The 23113-nt window shown below is 37.0% G+C and overlaps 1 protein-coding gene across 1 annotated transcript; it reads right to left on the bottom strand.

The window, feature by feature from the left end:
* Positions 1 to 274: 274 nt before the first annotated feature.
* lrp12 (low density lipoprotein receptor-related protein 12) lies at positions 275 to 17139 on the bottom strand. The gene is made up of 7 exons (XM_077196651.1): positions 16132 to 17139; positions 13688 to 13744; positions 12599 to 12734; positions 7557 to 7759; positions 4874 to 5975; positions 4593 to 4725; positions 275 to 2505 (listed from the first exon to the last, which is right to left on the bottom strand). The coding sequence occupies exons 1-7, from the start codon at positions 16202 to 16204 to the stop codon at positions 1573 to 1575; spliced, it is 2637 nt and encodes an 878-aa protein (XP_077052766.1). The 5' UTR covers positions 16205 to 17139; the 3' UTR covers positions 275 to 1572.
* Positions 17140 to 23113: the final 5974 nt, after the last annotated feature.

Below are 23113 nucleotides of genomic sequence, written 5' to 3' on the forward strand. Positions count from 1 at the left end.
AATTAAAACTAGCTTTTGGCTCCACCCAGTGGAAACAGCAGCACGAATTTATACAGTCATGTTTTTCCTCCTCTCTCTCTCTTTGGTGAGGTTTAAATTTAGTTTTTCCTGTACTCGTTTCAGCATGTCTAGGGCCATCAGTAGACACTGGTGTAGTTTTTTTCTGCAGTCCAAAGACGACTTTTAGAATGCTTCCTCTTTGCTACAAACCAAAATCCAATGACCATTATTGCTCACTTAAGGAAAAAAAGAAGAAAAGTCAAACATAAACAAGTGGGGTGAACACTTTTATTCTCTTGGTGCAGTAAACACTTTTTATCTTTATCTTTATATATATTTTGCATGTTTGTGTATGTGTGTATGTACATAGATATATTAACACCGCATTATGAAATGGAAAAAGAAATAAGCACAAGACAGCTGGACATGCTTTTCAAGTAAACACTATCGAAATGAAAACCAATAATAAATATACACCCTCACACAATTCTCAGTACCAAAACAGTAAGGTTACCAAAAGGTTAACGGTAACAAAAAATAAATACAACAAACAAAAGTGGCTGTTATACAATGCAACATCCTTTAAAAATAGTAGCTTCCTCTCAGATTATACTCTGTTATAAATAAATGTCCCTCACTCATATTCGCATGTGACGCACATAGTACCACTGCAGCAGGGACCAAACTCACACTGAAATGAACAATCGTACCAAATTTTGGTTGATATCCCAATTTTTGCAAGCAGTTAAACGAATAATTTTACTCAAAATAAAATCTGTTATTTGCTCATCAGTTACTCCTAAAAAAAAGGGAAAAAACTTTGCAGAATCTCCAAGCTGCTCTTTTCCATACAATAAGAACCCTGAAACAAGTCCATATGACTTTTGCGTTAATAGTTGAAAGTTGCCCTCAACCAATGGCATTTGATGCCAAATCTAACACAATGTACCTTGATACGTCATATGTGCATGTGCAGTTTTATCATCGTTTAAAAAGCTTGACAGCCTGTCCCTATTCACTGTTTAGGAAAAAGCTTGGAGGGCATCATTCAAAATAACTCCACAAATAGTATGTCTGGAACAACATGAGGGTGAGTGAGTAGTCATTTAATTTTTTGGGTCAACCATTCCTTTAATAAAACAAATGTATGACATCAAATGTACAAATAAATTAAAGGTTAGGTAAAAATCCCTCAGAGCGCTTGGATGTGTTCAGTCTTTCGTTGTTCCACACTGTCCAGGATAGATGCATTTGTTTGTACTGCTTTCCCATACTGAGAACTGCAGAGTGGCTCACTCTCTACTCAATGTGAGCTTAATTTGACTCTTCAGAAAAATAGACTTTGACCTGGTAAACATCTCAACGAATACTAATATTGCACAGTGGGATTGGGGAGTTCTCGTACTCTGTATGATTTTTACAGACTGGTCTTTAAAAGTACCTGATTTCTGAAGCTCTTCTGAAGCTCTTCGGACACCTGTCAAAAAGACATTCAACCTCCGCTCCACTAGGTTGCGATAACAGAAATGGCAAGCTGTGAGCAGGGGCATTTTAGAGTCATATGGGCAATTCTTAACAGAGCAGCAGTGACTCATCATCACTAGTTTCTGTTTTCGCAGTCACCTCCAGACATGCGTCTGGGATCCGCGCCGTGTGGACAATTCCACAGTGTTCACAGGGGCCGTCCCTACCCACCAGCCGGCCTCTGAGAGAGACGGCAGCGGGGGCTAGATGGGGCACAAAAGCCTGCTCAAAGCCTTGTTCCAGCAGGGGCCTGGAGCTCTCATCACTGTCCAGGGAGCCAGAGTCTGAGACAGGAATGAGGAGTTCCACGTCATCCTCATCCTCGCCCCTAATACTGACACCAGTACAGCCCGCACTTCCTTGCTCCAGTTGCCGCAGAGGGCTGTGATTCTGCCCAATGCCACTTGACCCTCCGTCACCTGAGCGACCTAGAGAGAAACGAATCCAGCGCAGGCTGCGTGTGACCCGGCTTAAAGCACTGCTGAAGGGGCTCCTTGCAGAAGTAGTAGTAATAGTAGTAGTAGTACACAGAGGTCCAGTTACTCCAGAACTTTCTGAGATGCTCTCAGAGATGCTGCTTTCTCGGCTGACCAGTGGGGCAGAGCTGGCAGACACAGAGACGATGGCTTCCACGGCTGTGGTAGGGGGAGTTTTCTGTGGTAGTGGGGCCATCAGGCCTCCAACAGCTCCAGGGACATCCCTGCGGGGATGGTGATCACTTTCAGTGTCTGTGTCATCTGAGTCCAAGGGCAAGAGTCCACGGTGAGAGCCAAGCCTCTCTGGCTCACGTGCAGAGGCATTGCCGGCAGGACCCTCTTCAGTGTCTGCAGACACCAGTGCAAGAGAACCAGATCGTCGTGAACGTGTGAAATTGAACAGGCGTCTCCAGATGTTGCCATGGCGCCCTGTGGTGGGGAGCCGGATTGAGGTGAATCCCAGCTGAGAACGAACTGCCAGTCTTAGGTTTTCTAAAACAGATGCCTGAAAGTAAGAACAACAGGGAATGTTACCCAGGGCTCGACAGTGCAAACGTTTCACTCGCATTTTCGACTAAAAATAGATGTGCGAAATGTATTTGAGCATGAGTGCGAGTAAAATCTCTTAAATGGTATAACAAACAGCCTATTTGTTCAGAAATTCCTTTCTGTGTCTTACCCTCTTGCTTGAGGGTGTCAATGATGGCCTTCTGGACAGCAGTCAGGTCGGCAGTCTTACCCATGATTGCGGTTTTGAGTAATGAAACAGGCTGGGAGTTTTTAAAGCCTCAGGAATCTTTTGCAGGTGTTTAAGAGTTAATTAGTTGATTCAGATGATTAGGTTAATAGCTCGTTTAGAGACCCTTTTCATGATATGCAAATTTTTTGAGATAGGAATTTGGGTTTTCATGAGATGTATGCCAAAATCATCAGTATTAAAACAATAAAAGACCTGAAATATTTCAGTTGATGTGCAATGAATCTAAAATATATGAAAGTTAAATTTGTATCATTACATTATGGAAAATAATGAACTATCACAATATGCTAATTTTTTGAGAAGGACCTGTATTTGGGATCACTTTCAGAAGAATTTTTTCCAGCTGATAAACAATAAAAACCAATCAGAATCCACCAAGCTAAAGCATGAAAAGCGGCAAATGACAAAACTGCAGCGTGCAAGTTGGTGTGTATGCTAATATAATTATTGTTCTGTGTATACGGGCCTAAAGTTAGGGCTGGACAAGAATTCAATATCAGTAAATATTGCAATATTCTTTTTCCAATAACGGTGATATGATTTTTAAAAACATTTTCGATATTTCAATATACAGCATGTCACTGACTGACGTTAGGCGGGCAGCCGTCAGAAAGAGCAGAACACAATTGGCTACTTTCGTGATGACGTCCACCACAGACGCTCGGCACTAGTAGGCTGATCTCCAACGCGGAAAGTTTTAGCTACAAAATGAGCACCCCTGACCGCAATACAAATATGACTGAACGAGCTTCCACAAGTAAAGAGAAAGCAGACAAAATAGTTGATAAGAGAGGAAAGACTAATTCAGTGGTATAAATTCAGTGGTATAAATTCAGTGGCGTTTCGGTGTTTCAGCGTGCTGCAAAATATGCCGGAGACTGAGAGTGGTGCCGACTAACAAATCTGTTGCACCATCTGAAGCAGTTCCAAACGATAGAAGCAGCACAAACAAAACTTTAACCGGCACAAACGAAGCACAAACAAAAGAGACTTTTTGCGTGTATTTGGAGCATGTGGGGATGCGGAGTGACCTCAGAATGACCAATATATGATTTTAACATCTAAGAAACCGAAACTTCACGCAGTGATTGACAGGGCGGGAGGGGGCGTGATCGGCTCGGAATGAATTTTCAGTTTGCACACTGAATTTTGCTACATTCATTGCGGGACATTTAATGAAAATGCAATCGCATTTCGAACAAAGTGTCTTAACTGTGAGTGTAAATGCAATTAAGAAAAATAACATTTAAATTATCATTTTGCTATAGTTTTTGCTTGAACATGTTAAACATATCTAATCATATCTGTAATACATTTTAATTTTGCAACTTATAAAACCCTAAAATATGTATTCAATTTACACATTAAAACTAGTGTATGAAATGGCAAATGTAAATTATATAATTGAATTTTAATTCTGCACCAAACGTTGCACAAATGTAGTTAAATGTAAATTTTAAAACAGAAATGCAGTGTCATTTTGCATATTACATTTCAAATTGAATATTGCTACCCATTCATAGTCTTGTAGCAGGTATTGAGAATAGAATATTATTGTTATGATGGGTTTTTTCATTGGTTCATGTAGTTTGTTATGGTGCAGTACCAAAAGACTCCAGCAGGTTGGATAGACTTGGCAAATTCATTTTTCAGAAGATTGTATACAGACATCTGTTGTGGGCGTTCTTGGCAGTTTTTCTGAGGCTTTTATATTGTTCATATCTATATCGGAATTATATTGTATCGACCGAAATTAAGAAATATATCGTGATATAAAATTTGGCCATATTGTCCAGCCCTACCTAAAGTACATAATTATGGAGTCTTCTTACCTGATTTCCAGAGCAGACAGGAAAATCTTCCACTGGGGGGATTAGTCCTTGAGCAATCAGCTGCCCATATGAAGGAGGAGCTTCTCTTCTCAGTAACTCTGCTTCCACTCTGGACAACTGAGTCTCAAATGACCTGGAAGAACAACCAACCCATTAATTGGTAATTGACAAGAGAACAGTCACAGACGCATACACTAATAAGCTGCTAAATTATTTTCCCTGCCAATCAATTTCTATTTTAGCTTTAGTCTGGGTATAACTTTAGTAACTGCTTCACTTACCTGCGCTCAAACATCCTGAGCGAGTACAGTTTGCAGGTGCAGCCCAGAGCAATGACCAGCAGCAGGCCGCAGATTAGACTACCGATTACAGCGGCAGTGATTACTCGTGTGGGTACAATTACAGGGCAGCTTTCTTCATCACTTCCATCCCCACAGTCATCTTGCGCGTCACACACCCAGCTTTCAAAAACACAGCGGTTGTTCTTGCAGTGGAAGTTTCCAGGCTGACAGAAAAAGCAGTTCTTCTCATCTGAGCCGTTTGGGCAACGGTTCTGGTAGTTGCACCGGTCAGAACGTGGGTAGCAGGCACCGTTTCGTGAGCATGGGAACTCATCTTCCTGGCAGTTGCTGCAGTTGAGCTCGTCCCTGCCATTGGGACAGTGCCAGTAGCCGTCACAGCGCTGTTGTTCAGTGTAGCAACCCCAGTTCCCTCCACATGGGATTTCCCATGGCAAGCAAAAGCCATCTACTTGATACGTAACATTAAAACCTCGAGCCGCATTGATTTTGTCAGCATAAAAGTGTATCCGAAGCTGTCCTGAAGATGACACCACCGCTACAGGGGCTCGAGAGTCAAATGCAGTCAACACACGCAACAGACGCCTGGGGTTCTCTTCTAATCCATCGTAGACTTTAACATAATCGCCGTAACCTGTGCCATCCAGTTTGAAGTCCATAAAGCGTAAGATAACCTTACGGTGGTCACCAGTGTCGATCAGCCAGGTGCAGTTACTACCAGGTGGATAGAAGTCAGGATAGTTGGGTGAGCTGAAAGTACCGTAGAAATTGTGCAGCCATTCGCCACAGGTGGGCACGTCACAGTCGATCTCATCGCCCAAGTCTTGACAGTCAATGCTACCGTCACATTTGAGGGACTCTGGCAGACAGGTGTAAACACGGGTGTAGCGTGAAAGACAAGGGAACTGGTTAAAAGCGCAGGGCTGGAAGGAGAAGAATGCAGAGGGGTTTGGCTGTACACACAGCTCCTCGTCTGAGTTATCGCCACATTCATCCATGGTATTACACTTCCATGACTCCGGGATACACTTCCCATTAGCACAGTGGAATTGGTCAGGCTTGCAACTGGCTTCTTCCGATTTACCTACCAATTACAAACAGATTTTAGCCTTTTGGATATACATAAGCATTGATAGTAATGTTTGATTCATACATTTTTGGAAGATTTGTTTCAGAGGATGTTTACTGTGCAACAGCCAAAGGGAAGTCTGTGATCTATATTAAGCATGAAATCTAAATAGCTAAAACCTAAATTGTCTATTATATGCTGGTCTCTAGAAGGACTTGTTTCGCTTATTTAAGGCCGTGTGTCCACCAAAGCGTTTTCAGCTGGCTAAAAACGCTATGCGCTCTGTTGAAAACGCCTAGCTGTGGGCGCTTGAGAAAGTTTTGGCAGCGCTAAATTTTTTCAGTTGAGACGATTTGTTGCTATGATACAGAATATCAGCAGCACAGTTTCCTTGTAACTGATTTCGCAGATAATTTGTTTCATACTAAAAATTAATTTTTCATCCATTTTATTCGGTTAGCTCTGTTGGTTGACATCGTTGTACATAAAGAATGTTGTGACAGTTGGTCGGTGTGGTATTTGTCCCACCCCTCCTCCACTGTGATTGGACGGCTGGGTAAAAAGTGACAGTGAGCGCTGCGTTTTACCCAAAGTTGAAAAATTTTCTACTCTCGGCAACCAGTAAAAAACGCCGGGCGCTCAGCGCTTGAGCGTTAAATACACGCTCAGCGCCTCGTTACGCTCATGGCGTTCTAAAAACGCGGCGCTCCCATTGAAAACAATTGGAATTATACGCCAGCTGCGTGAAAAAATGCTTTGATGGACACACGGCCTAATGCAAGTCTGAGATCTAATCCCATTTTCAAATTGACCAAGTGGAAATGATAGGTTAGGAGTTTTTCAAAACTTAAGTTTGAGCAAATGCAAGAAAAAAAAACTGATTCAAGAACAAAGCCAAGTTAAAGTGTTCATGGAAAGCAGGCCGTTTTTCAGTAACCAGATTCAATTTGGTCACATTTACAATACATGGTTCAATTGACCCAATTCCAATCAGATATGACCCTCGAACGTGGAAGCAGGAAAAAAGCATTCCGATATTCTCAAATTGGTTTCAGACCTTATTCATGTGGAAAAAATCTAAAATGATTCGGATATGTGCATTTGTGTCTGACATAAACAGACAGATCGGATATTCCGATCAATGTGAGTTGTATGTCATTGAAAAAGCGACAACACCAACCACAGCGATTATAGCATTGATCATTGCTACATTCATCCAGGCTGTAACAATGTTTTTTTCCCCTTTGCCTTAAGAGACCAATGTTTTGCTGACCTTTAAAGACGTTACGGAAAGAAAAAGCTTTTCCGGGTCAGTACATCTACCTTGAGTTGTTTCTCCAAGTGTATAGTGTAAATGCAGATATCGGATATGGGTCACTTTAAAAAGATAGAAGCTGGTCGTCAAAAAATCGTATATAGTCAAAATTGACCATCAAGACATGCAATGTAAATGCAACCTTTGAGAGAGAGAGAGTGAAAATTGTTTCACAAGAGTAGAAGTTTTGCATGGCAGTGCCAGACAGTGTTGAAGACATCTACGTAACTGCATCCTCAATGATGCAGTTAAATCTAAAGGGATATAAATAGCAAGTCTACCTGTTATGTAAGAGAGCCTAAAGCCCTTTCCAGTCATGCTGTCATCAGAGTGGAACTTGATCCACACGTGATCCTGAGAGGAGATGTATGGGGCAGGAATAGACGAGCCACAGGCCCGGTACCCATCCAGGTTCTTGTAGGTGCCAATAGAGATCCAGTCTAAACCACATCGATGCGAGCTCTGAATTTCAAAGTCCTGAAAACTAAAAGTACAACCAATTTTAAGTAAAGGAATGTCCGGTATGTGCACAATTATATATATATATTTTTTTAAAACAGTATCCCTGTAATCAAGAAGTTAAACAGCTATTTCATAATTTAATGAGTTAACTGACATTAGACACAGGATTACGTCTTATTGCATCTTATGTCTCAAACTGCAACAGATCATGACTTCCAGATGTATGATTATTAAATAGTACAAATTAAGAAACATGATGCTGGGAAAAGCTCTACCAAACGAAAAGACAAAAAAAAGGAGGAGGTATATGTGGGACGTAGTGTCTTGCTGAATACTAGGGCTGCACGATTAATCGAAATCGAACCGAAATCGTGATTTGGCTCAATGCGATTATGAAATGGCAAAGGATGCAATTTATCATCAAATAAATATATGCACAGCGTGTTAGTGAAGGGGGGCTCTGTGATCAGTAGTAAATGCTGTTCCGTCTCTGAAAGCACTGAGTTTGAGTCGCTTATAACTTTAAAAAAGGAACATGCCTCAAACATCTTCCCAAACTTGTAAAGCATTCATAAACCTGTTGTCCAACAAAAGACAACATTTATTAAAGTTTTTACTCAATTCATATCGTCAGAATCGAGTGTTTGATATTTCCTTTTGTGATCTGATGTGGCTTCTTATCACAGAACAAGGCAGACAATATATCATTTTATAGTATTCTGTACAGTGATAAAGGCTATGCCGATTAGCAATGCATTATAAATATACTTTATTATGAAAATACCAGAGAAGGCTTGAAGAACTCAAATACACCATATATTGTCACAGTCATCATGCGTTTATTGTCTTCATGTTTAATCAGTCAAAGTGTTTCTATCTTCTTTTGTAGTGTTGACGTGCGGGCCGGGCGACACCATGTGGTGCCTGTGTGTGTATACGTGCTTGCGTGCAGGCAGATGAGCCTGCGAAATGATTTGGGTCAGAGAGAGAGGCGGTAGGATGTGTGTTTGGACAAACGACTGAAAACTCTGAAATTATCGTACATTATGGGATTTTTTTCATTATTGATCGGCAACACTGCTTCTGAGGCAAATGTGGAGTTTCTGCTCGAGGGCGCCCTCTGGCTTCCAGGATGAATGAAACAGAAGTGAGTTTAGCGCTCACTAATGCTCACTCCATCCTATTTTTGGTGGAAAAAAAAATAATACTTCTCTCTAAAGAAATTTATATGATAATAGTGTTTTAGTGTTTAGTGTTTTTCCCCCACAGTGGATGCATAAAATTTCATATTAAAGAAATGGACGACTCCTGACAAAATTAAGAAATTGTCACAAATTTTATAATAATATAATATTTTATAATAAATCCTCAGAGCTTTCTAATGATCTATAGTCATAGGCTGCCTGTATGTTAACAGGTAACCCTGCAGTTTTTCGTAAAACAAGTTATGTAAAATATTAATATTTTAATTATTATATTTATTCCTAAATAACAATAATATTAATAATAATGAACATTTTATTGTAATAATAAAAATATTTAATAAAATAAGAAATATTACTGAGGAATAATAATAAATCATAATAATTATTATTAGACATATTAATATACAAGCACAAAATGTTGAGCCATATTGTGCAGCCCTACTAAGTACAACAAACAAGGTGTTCATATACATATTTGTACAAAACAAAAACAACCGGACCAATCATCTCTATGAGACCGCTTCCATTGGAAAAATTAGTGAGTTTCTGTGTTTACCACAAAAATCACATCCTGTGGGAAGAAATACCAATTGGGTCTATTTCTGTACCAGTAACCATGGACACCATTCTCAGATAAAGACACAAACAAATGCTCTAGTTGAGGCAAACAGGCTGTTCAAGAATAGAGCAGATGCAGAACATAAAAATAGAAATAAAGAACCACTTCAAAAGGAGTTTGTTTGAGGTGGCAGTAACTGAAAAAATAAATAATTTATATTAACACTCAAAAAAACAGCACTCAAAATACAGTCCTATCCCCATGAAAATTCCAAGAGACACTGCATTGCTTTAAAAATATCTGTTGTAAAGATATGACAAGGATAAAAACAAACAGATGCCCAGTGTTTTTAATTAGTGGTCGACCGATATTGGGTTTTTTTACACATTTTACATACAGCACAGTGAAAAATGACATAAATAAGACTTAGTGGGAAACTGGATAAAGCACAGCCTAGTTTGAAATCAAGGGTTTCGAGTTTGTCGAACGTGCATCTCCAGTGACAGCTCAATTCTATTCAATTCACAAGGACCGACTGTCAAGCGCAGAGTAACGCGTTTGTGTGCAGGTTTCAAATGCACACTTCAGAAGATCACACAGCATGATTCAACCAAGTCTGCAAGCCAGGTTTGCGCAGTGAAAAGTTTTAGATATTCAAAGATTTGTAAATTATAAAAATGCGTATTAACTGCATGCTGATGGTAAATGAGAAAGTATTATCGTGTTTGCTGTCCTTTTACTAATAATATAAAAGCAATAGGTATAATATTTCTTATACCGTTTACTACTGTATGTTTAAAGGGTTAGTTCACACGAAAATGTAAATTCTGTCATTAATTACTCACCCTCATGTTGTTCCAAACCCGTAAGACCTTCGTTCATCTTCAGTACACAAATGAAGATCTTTTTCATGTTTTGTTGGCGCGAGAGCAGACGTTGTTGCGTGGACGTGCGTTGGAGATTAATCATTTCTAAACAGTGTTGGTTTTTTTTGCGCAAAAAAAACCCCTCGCGTAAAAAAAGCCCTCACGTCACTACATAAAATTGAGGATAAATCACTGGAGTCACATGGATTACTTTTATGATGTCTTTACTTCCTTTCTGGGGCTTGAAAGTGGTAGATGCGTAGGGTGTCAATGGAGGGACAGAAAGATCTCAGATTTCATTAAAAATATATTTTGTGTACCAAAGACTGTCGCCTTTTTCGCCTTTGTCTTTTGGCTTGCTTAGTCGGGGACATTTAATTTTATATTTAACAATATTATTACAACATTATTTTCCTGTTATCTCTGTAAAGCTGCTTTGAAACAATCTGTATTGTAAAAAGCGCTATATAAACAAAGGTGAAAGATAAACAAACGTCTTACAGGTTGGAAATTAATATTTTGTAAATAAAGTGGTAAATTGCTGTTGTTTTTTTTAATACATTTAAGGTTAAACCACTGGAGTCACATGGATTAACTTTATGATGTCTTAACTACCTTTCTGGGGATTGAAAATGATAGTTGCATAGGCTGTCAATAAAGGGACAGGAAGCTCTCAGATTTCATTAAAAAGGATCTTCATTTGTGTTCCGAAGATGAATAAAAGTCGGTAACACTTTATAAAATATTAAAGTATTTATAATGTATGTTATATAATGCATTATATCTTTTCAGAAATAATTGTAACCACAGTAAAAATGCATTATAATATTATCAGATTCTGAAATAGATTGTTTGTCATGTGTTTTAATGCATTATACTTGTGTTTAATGATTAGATAAGTATTATAATGTATTATAACTGTGGTTACTGTTATTCATGAAACCATACAATGCATTATAAGGCGAATTACAAGGCATAATTAATGAATTGAAAATACTTTTATAATTCATTATACATAAAGGCTTTAAGTAAAGTGCTACCCAAAAGCCTTGAGGGGGTTTCACGCCGGACGAGAAGTGCAGCGCCACGCCGTGTCAAGTCTTTAAAATTTGAACATTATGTTTTATGAGTGTACATACACACAGGCAGTGTCATTTGGCGTCTGTCCGCGACGCCCTGCTACGACCCAGGACCCTGTTCAAAATCCTGCCGAGCCACAGAGCGCCATTTACATATTTTTTACATTAAATGTACATTATATTTGTCTCAAATCGTCATTAATGTACATACTGACTTCACCCTGTGCTGCAAGATACATTTAGTTTTACATTCATTTAATTACAGAAATCAGCTGCCTGGATGAAGATTGCAAACGGATTATGTTTCAGGTGAGATTCTCAATTAATTCAGTTAACGTACGCCTTGAGGTAAAGTCTTTAGAGTGCAGATTCAGCAACGATTGCATTTAATTGTACAGTACAATCATAACATAGTACATACATTATCTTACTTTCATAATGTCCTTAAACATAACAATATTGCTGGGCATAAACTAAGAATGTGCGCGTCCGGTGTTTGATACCTCGAGTTGTCCTAGATGCTTAGACGCTGTGATTCTCGATTGGTGTGCGGGGTCCTTTACAGGTTTGGAACGACATGAGGGCGAGTAATTAATGACAGAATTTCTTTTTTGGGTTAACTACAGTTCAATTAATAAAGTACTAGAAAGAACTGTTAAACAGAGACGAGAGATGATAAACTAATGAAGAAGGACACAGGGAGCGTTGTGTGCTCAGGCACTGGCGTTCTCAACGCTGTCAAAATAAACACGGCTTCTGACACATCGGCCAAACAGGAAAATGTATCGGTCGATGCCGATACTAAAAAAAATTATAAAAATTATATATATATATATATATATATATATATATATATATATATATATATACACACACATATATTATTATTTTTTTAAAGCCAAATATCAGCTTTGGCAATATATCAGTTGACCACCATTTTTAATCTGTATCTAAAGAGGCAGATTGCTTCAGCAAGAGCAGTTACTATGAAAAAATTGTAGCTTGAATTTGTACAGAGTACCAGATTCCACCACCACTGAAGGAATTTATAGTGCCTATGGCCTGTAACCTGTAATTTCGGTAAACTGAGAGCACCATCTTTCTTCTTGGCCTGCTTTTGGCAAATATTGTAGTATTGTGGTGAAGTGTTACCTGATGGTGATGATTTCTCCAGGGTTGGCCCTGATGTTCCAGCTGCAGTTGATGCGAGAAGGGTATTCAAAGGGCCAACCAGGACTGGTTATCACTCCACTGGACGCCCTTATCTGCTCCGCTACATCTCCACAGGCTGGAGAAGACCACAAAAACAAAGATTAGAACCCTGCACACAGATTTCAACACATAATGGGTGATTAATACACAATAGCACTGTCCAAAACCAAGTGAGCCATCTTGATTACTTCACTGTATCTTAACCAATAATAAACCTTGTAAATTAGCCTTCTTATTTGGACATGCTACATTGCATATGCTCCACACAAAAAGCTCTCTTCATGTAAAGCAGTCAGACCATTTCATAAATATCACATTGATTTAAAGAAAAAAAGGATAAAAAGGATACCAAAAATATTTAGTCTAAAATTTAATTCTTAGTTGGCTTAAACAATTTAGTCCTTTTTTATTAGGGAATTAAATATTTGTTAACATTTCTGCTGACTTCATTTATTTATTCAGAATAAATGTTTCCAACAGCATGTTGAAATGCATTCTAGCCTTCATTACAAATTATGCGATGATGCTTTAGACTTCAAGGCAGAGTCATTTTAAAAAGCTTTTAACTCTAGAGAGAGTGTATATGATTATACAGCTCACTGAATTATGAACACCAAAACAGTAAATTGTTAAATACATGTGCAATGTAACCTAAAATTGTGGGTTCCAGAATTCACCCTAAAAAAAAATGCTAGAAATAAGGCTGGCCTACTAATGAGATAGGGTGGATGAAAGAGTAGCAGTTAAAAGTTAGCCAGGCAAGAGGTAACATGTGGGTGGCAGACTAATCTGGGCTAAATATCAAGAGCCTTTATATGTCTTACATTCCTTTTAAAAAAACTAAAAAAAACAAGTGACCTGCAAAGACACGTATACAGCTCCCTGTAAGCTATGTTTGAGGACTCTGAAAAAATGTTTTGGATATCAGTCACCCACAGAGTTTAACCACATTAAGTGTCTATTTTCCTCTGAAGATGAACAAGATCTGTAACCTGGGTATGTAAATCAAAACAGAACTCAAGACTTTACCGTTCGACATCCCTGATACATATACATTCTCGCTGAGCTCCGAAGAAACTGCATTACCTGTAAAAACAGAAAAAAAAAAAACATATGATGCTGCAGAAATCAATACATGTAGATGAAAACCTAAAGGGTGCAGAAAGACATGATTCTTCAAACTCAATCTAGTGTGCAGCAGAGCTTTACAAAACAAAGAGTCCAAATTTTATCCACTAGGAACAATATGGAATCAAACCAATTTTAAAACAGCACATTTGTGAGCAACAGACCGACCCAGAATACTACCCACATTTCAAGCAACATAGAAAAATTTGGTTCAAACACCCACAATCATTCTGAAGACAAGACACAATGCTTTACTTCAAAATTAGAATGCAAAGGAAGGAGACGAAAATGTATCACATTTTAGACTTCTCATCAAAATTAAAAGACTGGGCGTTTCTACTGTATCTAATTTATATAAAAATGTTCCTGTCAGTATGTTTTTCTCACAATATCATTAAAGTGACATTTTTAGGGAAACTCCCTCCATTCTTTATTCAGTGGAATAGATATGAAAGTAAAACTGAATTTGTTGGCCAATGCCTACCAAAACTAAGCAAGGTTTTTCATCCCAGAGTGAATCACTTGCTTGCTCACATTTTTAAATGCTTTACAAAAAACATTGCAATATAATATATAGAACTAAATTAGTGATTACCTAGTATTTTGGCACGTTGTAGTACCTTCCCCTTCCGCCAAAATCCAACACCAATACAAACTGATTAGATGCAACTAGTATGTTCTAAAAGCCGCACAAGATGACTGTTTGATAACTTCGGGGTTTAGCAATTAGGCTAAATATCTGGCTATGTACAGAAGCATCCTACTCTTCTATTTCTGCAGTATACTGCAAACATACTATTTACAATATACTTTTTTGTATGCATGAACAAAAAATAAAACCCTAGGTAAGCCCTGAAGATCCCTCATTGTTTGAGCTTGCTGATCATCTGTTGGGGTTTCCCACACTTATGTCTGTTGGCTTACAGCAGCTGAGGGCATGATGGGAGCAAAGCAAAGGAGAAACAGTCCACATTCAAACACAGGCATGCAAAACAGGCCGTTGTTATACAACAAATGTACAACAACTGATGGATACGGTGGATATTTTAGCTTGCCTACATCAATAGGTCAGTTGTAAGATCCCCAGCAACAGATTTGACAACTGGAACAGATGGACCAGTCTTTATGATACTATACAAGCAATTTTGAATCACTAGAGTCTGGTTAACAATTAAACTTTACACGGATTTATCTATTAAATAATAAAATAATGCAACGCCAACTGTGAGAAGGGTAACACTTTACAATAAAGCTTAATTTGTCAACATTGGTTAACATGAACTAACAATGAACAGTACTTCTACAGCATTTATTATATTTAGTTAATCTCAACATTTAGCCTATTATATTTTTTTCCATCAAATGTTGCATCTGTTAACATTAGTTGTTAATTCACTGTGAACTAACATGAATGAGAACTTTATAAACTATAATTAACAACGGTTAATAAATGCTGTAAAAATATATTGCTCATTGTTACTGTTAGTTAATGCATTAACTAATTGTTAACAAATTACACCTTATAGTAAAGTATTAATGCAAGCGTATGGATGGCCAGGGCTCAGTTTTGTCCATTTCAAAAATTAGTTAAGATTAGTTGAAAAGTATGTGCAAATTCCAGTAAATGTGCTTTTATAGCTGCCATTCAGTACATTCAACTAGCTGTATCATTTCCATCTAATGTTGCACATTAAAAAAACACCCCTGATCTGTTTTATATAGAAAGTTAGAAAGCAGGAATCCTCCAAACATAGTCAAACGTGAAAGAGGAAAAGAAAAAAACAGAATTCCCCAAACCATGAGATGCACATGTTTGAAAATCCATCATGAGGGCAAATAAAGAGAGGTGGATGGGAAATAAAACGAGAGAATGAAGGGCAAAAGGATTAATTTGTTTTGTTTTCAGTCAAAATGATGGGATTCAATCACAGAGATGGACAGACATGCTGTAAACAAAAGAAGTCTTTGTTCCCTTCATTCACCCGGATCTGATCTCAAACACAAGCCATGTAATCACATTCACTCTAACTGTTACATGTTTAAAGCGTGTCAAGAGTTTCTATGGCAGTTATTAAATCAAACCCTATTTAACCATTAGAGAAACCTCAATGTATGTGAATGAAAATCAGCACACTTTCCCATAGCAGCACCACTGCAAAATAACTAGCCTAGTTTATAACCGAGCATGTGCGAAATACGGCATTATACTATAACATTAATGCTATTTTAACATAACCAAAATAGTGTGAGAAAAACACATACAGGGAGATATGTAAATAGAGAAATAGAAGAAACATGTAGTCTATATATTATATAAATCAATAAACGGTAGAGAAGTGTCTTACCCATACAAATGAAGAGTAACGTTAGATGTGTCCATAGCAAGTAGATCTTGTTTAGGTTCAAAACGTAGGCCATAATAGCTTTAAATTATCAAATGTGCTACTCTGTAGTTTTAGTATCGCTATTTATACACAATAACGTATGTGTTCTATAGGAATATTACCAGAGACACTAACGTTAGCTGTTCAACATTTCTTTTCGTTTCCTACTTCTATCTTGACACAACACTGATGTTACAGAAAAACGAACGTCTTAGATACATTATAATAATGTATACATAATAAAATCATTAATAAGTTTGAATAAAAGCGATAATTTCCCTCAACAAAAAGCAAAGTGAGTGAAAACACAATCAGTCTTCCCAACAAAGGAGTCGCTAACGTTAATGCTAACAGGGTAACGTTAATGCTAATGTCAACCTACACCTCTAATCTAACTTACTACTATAAAACCCATTGATTCATTTGATGAACCTCTGGGGTGAAATGCACATTTATCTAATTTGTAAAGCAGCTAAATCCTTTCCGATGTCCATCATTGATATATTTCGAAATAAATGCACCAGTGTTGACTAACGTTAGCCGGTTGTGCTAGCGCTTTTGTTTAGCTCACGAGCTCCTTTAAAACATAGCTACACAAACAGTATCCTTAAAAGCCTGAGACGAGATCAACACTAATCTATCGATGATCCAACGTGAAAGCGCTAATTCCAAGAGTTTAAAGGTGTCAAATAGCCCTAATCCAGACAAATATAGGCACACACTGATCTACTGCATGATGTCGCTAACAGAAATCTGACCAAACCAAATACTGAAAATAAAACTGCATGATCGTCTTTTGTTCTTTATCTGACTGAAATCTACTTGCGGAATTTTGGCCTTTCCGATCGCTTGTGTGTTGTTACAGCCGGGTATTTACCACCACAAACCAGCCCTTCCCCCTCTGACCATCTCTCTCTCTCTCTCTCTCTCTCTCTCTCTCTCTCTCTCTCTCTCTCTCTCTCTCTCTCTCTCACACACACACACACACACACACACACACACACACACACACACACACACACACACACACACACACACACACACACACACACACACTGCCCACAATATGTTAAAACAATAATTAAGGATCGATTAACTTTCGCACAATTATTATTATTATTATTATTATTATTATTATTATTATTATTATTATTATTATTATTATTATTATTATTTAACTCAAAATAGGCTACATGGGTTGAGAAGGGGGACTGCACTGTTCCAGGACTGTCTAATAATGGAACAACAGGGGGCCTTGCAACACCACTGATTGTCTATTTGGTGCAAAATTCTTTCTAATGACTCATACTGTAATGGTTAGGCTATGTATAAATTTCATCTTCACAAAGCCAGAACCATTCACTGTAATCCCAATTTTAGAATCTTCTCCTCTGATATAGCCTAAAGTCCCTTTTTAATTCCTTTAATAAAATGTCAAAACCTTTGAACACAAACACTTAGAAAATTATCCTGTTACATATCATATCCTGTTACAAAGTCTGTTGTAAGGAACCTTTAATTTTTCATGATGACAAAATGTTACATTTTGTTGATTGTGTAATTTAATTACTATACTTGTGATGATGTCCATACGTTTAAGATACGTTTAAGTAGCCTACCACTTAAATACCATAATACATTAATATGGAAATCAAATATATTTATATTGTTTTGAATTGAATACCAGTAAAAAGTTTAATATATTTTAAATGTAGGCTACTTTGTTCCTGTGATGGCAAAGCTGAATGTGCAGCATTATTAATCACATGATCCTTCAGAAATCATGCTGAGTTACAGTTCAAGAAACTTTTTTTTTGTTTTTTGTTGAAAAACAGTTGTGCCACTTAATATCTTCTAATATATAATATATATATATATATATATATATGTAAATACTTATTTTTTATCAATTAATGGCTTTAACTACTTTAAAATTTTCAAAAGAGACAGGGCTTATGTGGAAGGACCCTGAGGATAATACAGCAACTAGTATAACAGAGAGCTATATAGCCGCTTTGTTTAACAAAGGCTTTGACCGCGGGGTCTTCTTCTCATAGTCAGAGAGGTCACTGCATTCAAGCTCCCCTGTATTGTTGAGCTCAGACATCATGGGTTGAAAAACTAACATCTGTCTCTGTTCAAACGGCCCATGTGCCCCTTACTGAGTGACAGATGTCGTGTCATCCACGCATGCCCAATGACGGGGTTAAATCCGTTAGGAAGTAAACAGATGGTTCAGGATTTTTTTTTCTCATATATATATCTATGTATTCTCAATATATATATATATATATATAATATAATATAAAATATAGTTTAAAAAAACAACAGTCTAGACAATAGTCTAAATAAAAGTTAATTGCCTTACAAATTGTTCCATTCTTCCTATGTCACTAAAAGCCTACTGCATTTTATATCTATTTGAATATTTGACATCTGCACATAAGGCCTACTCATTTAGACAAATCTATAATTGTCATCTAATCAAAGCTGATAAATAAATAACACTGTAATATTATTATAACTTACATTTTTGATAATAATCCTTTTGCTAACACTGACATATATTGTAATATATTGTATTTGTAACATGTTGCAACCATCCCCAAACAACATCTGACTCCTTACATTCAAAAGCAAATTGTGAAAAATGTAGATTATCTTTAAATGGTTTAGACTATTAACATACAGATGTAAGTTTATTCTATAAACAATTGGTTTGTCTAATCCAAACCGTCTCGAGTAACAGAGCCAAATGCAAAAAGTGTTGCAACTGTCCCCAGTCTCCCCTAAGTGTTTTGGCGTATGAGCTTTCTGTAGTACTCTAAAGAAGAATATATTAAATTCAAAATAATTATACATACATCTAGAAGACAAATCATTTTCTGAGGTGTTGCAACTAAATGCATCTTTTGTTGTGATGGAAATGACACCACTAATGTGGAACAATTCAATTATTTTCACAAATAAATTATGAAATTGTTTATTTGACTCCTTGTTATAATCATAATGTAATATTTTAATATGAAGGGTTTTCATATTGTAAGATTGAAAGTCTGGGTCAGGGACAAGGGTAAAATAATGATAATATCTACATAAAAACATTTGAAAAGTAGCAAACTGAAATTAGACATGCAACATGATCGACTTAACTTAAATTATATAATTTTTTTCCCCCACCAAGCTGCTGGAAAATATTTATTTGTTGATAAATTTATTTTTTAATTAAAGTGGTAAATAACTTTTAAAACCCCTATTACTGAAAACTTTTTTATAGATAAAACAAACAAAAGTAACACCGAATGGAGACTTAAATTCACCATGAAATAAAAACTGACACTTCACATTTTTTATGGAATATTGTAGTTTAATATAAAAGATTAATCCACGCACATCATTTTTTTTAATTCATGTGTTCTCATAATATATAATTACAAATATTAACATCCCCTGCAGCATTTTTCAATGCTCTGCCATCTTACTCGGTGCCAGTTTCGTAGCTGTAGTAATGACAGATTTGTTTACGCATGACAAATATATTGAAAGAGACACTTTGTGTTTAGCTTTTACTTTGTGTTTAAAGGGTTAGTTCACCCAAAAATTATTCTGTCATTTACTCACCAATCACAAATTATTAGTTCCCCTTACAAAGACTTGACACACAATGAACATGAAATCCCAATTTCCATCTCATGCTAACTTTAAAATAAAAATGTGTGTGCATAAACACACTGACTACACAGAAAAACAAGCTAAACAAGCTAGTAGTCCGGTTATTTGAACTGAGAAATCACAGGAAAAGGGTACACTGAAGACCCCCCACAACCACTCATGACCTTTACTCTTGTTGATCAATACTGACACCCTTATGTAGAGAAAGCGAATGTTTTTTTTTTCTTCTACTTTTTTTATTTTTTTTAAGATTTCTTTAGTCAAAGTTTATTCCCTACTGACACCCTTATGTAGAGAAAGCGAATGTTTTTTTTCTTCTACTTTTTTTTTTTTTTAAGATTTCTTTAGTCAAAGTTTATTCACTGAAGTTCTTTGTTTCTTCTCCTCTTACACTGGGATAATGGAGGTGTAGGGTCTGGACCAATCACACACAAATTATTCATTATATTTAATGAATAGTCCAGCAAAATCACTCTCCCAACTAAGAAATGTGGCCAACTTCCCCTGAAACTAATGGTGCTTTTCCACTGCATGGTACGCTACAGCACGGTTCTGTACGGCACGCTATGGCGCTTTTCCCCTGCATAGTACGGTACGGCTCGGCTCGGTACGGCTCACTTGTGGCGCTTTTCCACTGCATGGTATGGTACGGTATGGCTCGCTTCGGTTCGCTTTAAATGGTACCACCTCTGTTGAGGTTCCAAGCGTACCGCCCAGCAAACAAATTTAGGTTCTGGGAACGGTCTGCGAACGTTAGTTTTTGGTTCCCAGAACGTTCCTAGAACTTTCCCTTAACGTTAGGGGAACGTTCCCCCTAACGTTAAGGGAACGTTTAATCGTTTAATTGTTAATTTCGTTTAATTGTTTAATCGTTTAATTGTTAATTAATTGTTTAATTAAAACGTTTAATTGTGTTCAATCAACCTAATATATTTAATCCCCGTTTGAAATTATTTGTTATAATCTTGTTGTATGAACTTAAATTTATTTAGTCATTCCTGCTAGATAAAGTTTTGTCAGGTTGACTATATTTAATTTTTGCCCTGCCTAGATTCGCCAACATTATAATTTTGGCTAATTTGACTCTACAGTTATTTCCAATGATAGGAGCTACTAGTGTTCAGTTTAATTAAAACCACTTTTTTACAGAGTAATATTGAATATTACTTATGGAGGACTGCAAATGAAGTTTAATGCATGTATAGAGTATATTGAGTGCCCCCAGCCCTAATCTAAACACAGTCACCACTCATCTGCATAATGGTAACCACAAAATTAAAAAACATTACAGAAAGTCTTCTAAGTTTCTAACATTACTGAATATTAAACATTAACATTAACTAACAACATCTTTCCATTTACAGAAAAACACATAAAATAACACTTTAATCCCTAAATTTACCCTCCTAATGCAGTCCCTTGCAAAGCATGCTGGGAACTACAGATCCACTGCCCAGTTAGTTGTCAACAAAAATGATTCATGTAGTTTTCTCACAAATTAATTAAGTAAACTTCAGTTTTAAATATATTAGGTTGATTGAACACAATTAAATTAAGTTGTGACAAAATATTAAACAATTGTGTTACTCTTGCTTATTTTACTTAATTAAATTTAACAAGAGGCAAAAATTATTTTTTTGAGTGTGTATATATATATATATATATATATATATATAAATATATATATATATATATATATATATATATATATATATATATATATATACACATATATATATAACCACTTGAGAAATGTATAAACATGTATCTTATTTTCACATCTCATGATTTTCCTTCTGATGTTGTTTTGGCATATGTTTTTTTGTAAACTCTAATGGGTTAATGTTTCAGACTTTGCATACAAATATGTGTGACATATTTGGTGTCTATATAGTCTCTTTCTCTCCAGAGGAAATACTTCTTATATGCTCACCAGTGTTGTGCAAGTTACTTCCAAACTGTAATACATTATATATTACTTGTTACTGTTATTTAAAAGTAATTCATTACCTTACAATATTACTGTCTCAGAATTGTAATGCGTTACATTACTCCTGTATTACTTTTGAGTTACTTTCACCAAAATAACTATACAGAAGTAGAACTTAACATTCTAAAATGACTAGGGCTGTAACGATATGCGATATGAAACCGAAATCGCGACACTCAGATCCACGAACCTGCAGAATGGCGACACACCCCTTCCAACTCCCAGCGTAACTAGCCACAAAACTAGTTGATGATAAATTATTTAAAATTTGGGAATTCCAGCTTTATGGACATGACATTTGCAGTCAAAACTTGAAATATAAATTCTCAGAAAATGCATTAATACCAAAATATTGAAATGTCTGTTTATCCATAGGCTCCTCCCTGAAAGGAGTCCAGACATTAGAAAAATATCAGTCTACACATGCGTTTTATTTTTAATATTATGGAAATAGACAATCATGCGTGACAAAAAAAACTTTAACTTTTAGGAGGCAACGATTTTTTATTTTTTATTTTTTTTGTAATTCTGTGAATTAAACTGCGCAAATCGGATGAAGAAGGGTTGGCTCTCCCCAGAACATAAAATATTTATTTTATTTTATTTTTCGTGTTCGCATTTATGAGGAAAAAACAATGTTACAGACGTGACAGTTCTCCGTTACGGACGCGACCGCTCTGAAGCGGCACTAAAAGACTGCTTTAAAACTTTCACAGAGACCTTACACACACAAAGCCTTTCTTTAAAGTGAATTTCGTTTTGTATTAATCGTATCTTAATTTTAATCAATGTTTCATCAACCAATTGCCTGGATTTAAGCGCGTGAACTGGAGCGCGTCTCATAAATGAACCGAAACTCAGCTTATAAGGTAGCCTATTCACGGACCTGAAAAAATATATCTATATTGATATGTCTACTTGTAAACAGAACAATTCAAAACGAAAGAAAACAGACTGCTCTCTGCTTATGAAATTAAATGTGCATTTCTCTCTGGTGCATTCACTAGCCTACTGCGAAGATCACAAGATCAGTGCCCTCTTGCTCCTGCTTCTCGACTGCTGGTTGATGTCTGGGGTCGTCTGCTTCGCCCTGGCCGCCTGAGGGGTCGTCTGCTTCGCCCTGGCCGACCAAGGGGTCGTCTGCTTCGCCCTGGCCGCCCGATGGGTCGTCTCCTTCGCCCTGGCCGCCCGATGGGTCGTCTGCTTCGCCCTTGCCGCCCGATGGGCCGTCTGCTTCGCCCTGGCCGTCCGATTGGCCGTCTGCTTCGCCCTGTCCCCCCG

Source organism: Siphateles boraxobius, unplaced genomic scaffold, assembly GCF_051911475.1.
Source record: "Siphateles boraxobius isolate OS27281-9 unplaced genomic scaffold, OSU_SipBor_1 35, whole genome shotgun sequence".
In the NCBI taxonomy this organism is placed as follows: Eukaryota; Metazoa; Chordata; class Actinopteri; order Cypriniformes; family Leuciscidae; genus Siphateles; species Siphateles boraxobius.

Excerpts from the sequence above, each read along its gene's own strand:
- lrp12 (XM_077196651.1), bottom strand. The coding sequence starts at position 16,204 with ATGGCCTACGTTTTGAACCTAAACAAGATCTACTTGCTATGGACACAT. Across the intron at positions 12,735-13,687 it reads TGTATCAGGGATGTCGAACG|CCTGTGGAGATGTAGCGGAG; the intron begins GTAAAGTCTTGA and ends GGTCTTCTCCAG. Across the intron at positions 5,976-7,556 it reads TAGGCTCTCTTACATAACAG|GTAAATCGGAAGAAGCCAGT; the intron begins GTAGACTTGCTA and ends TGTAATTGGTAG.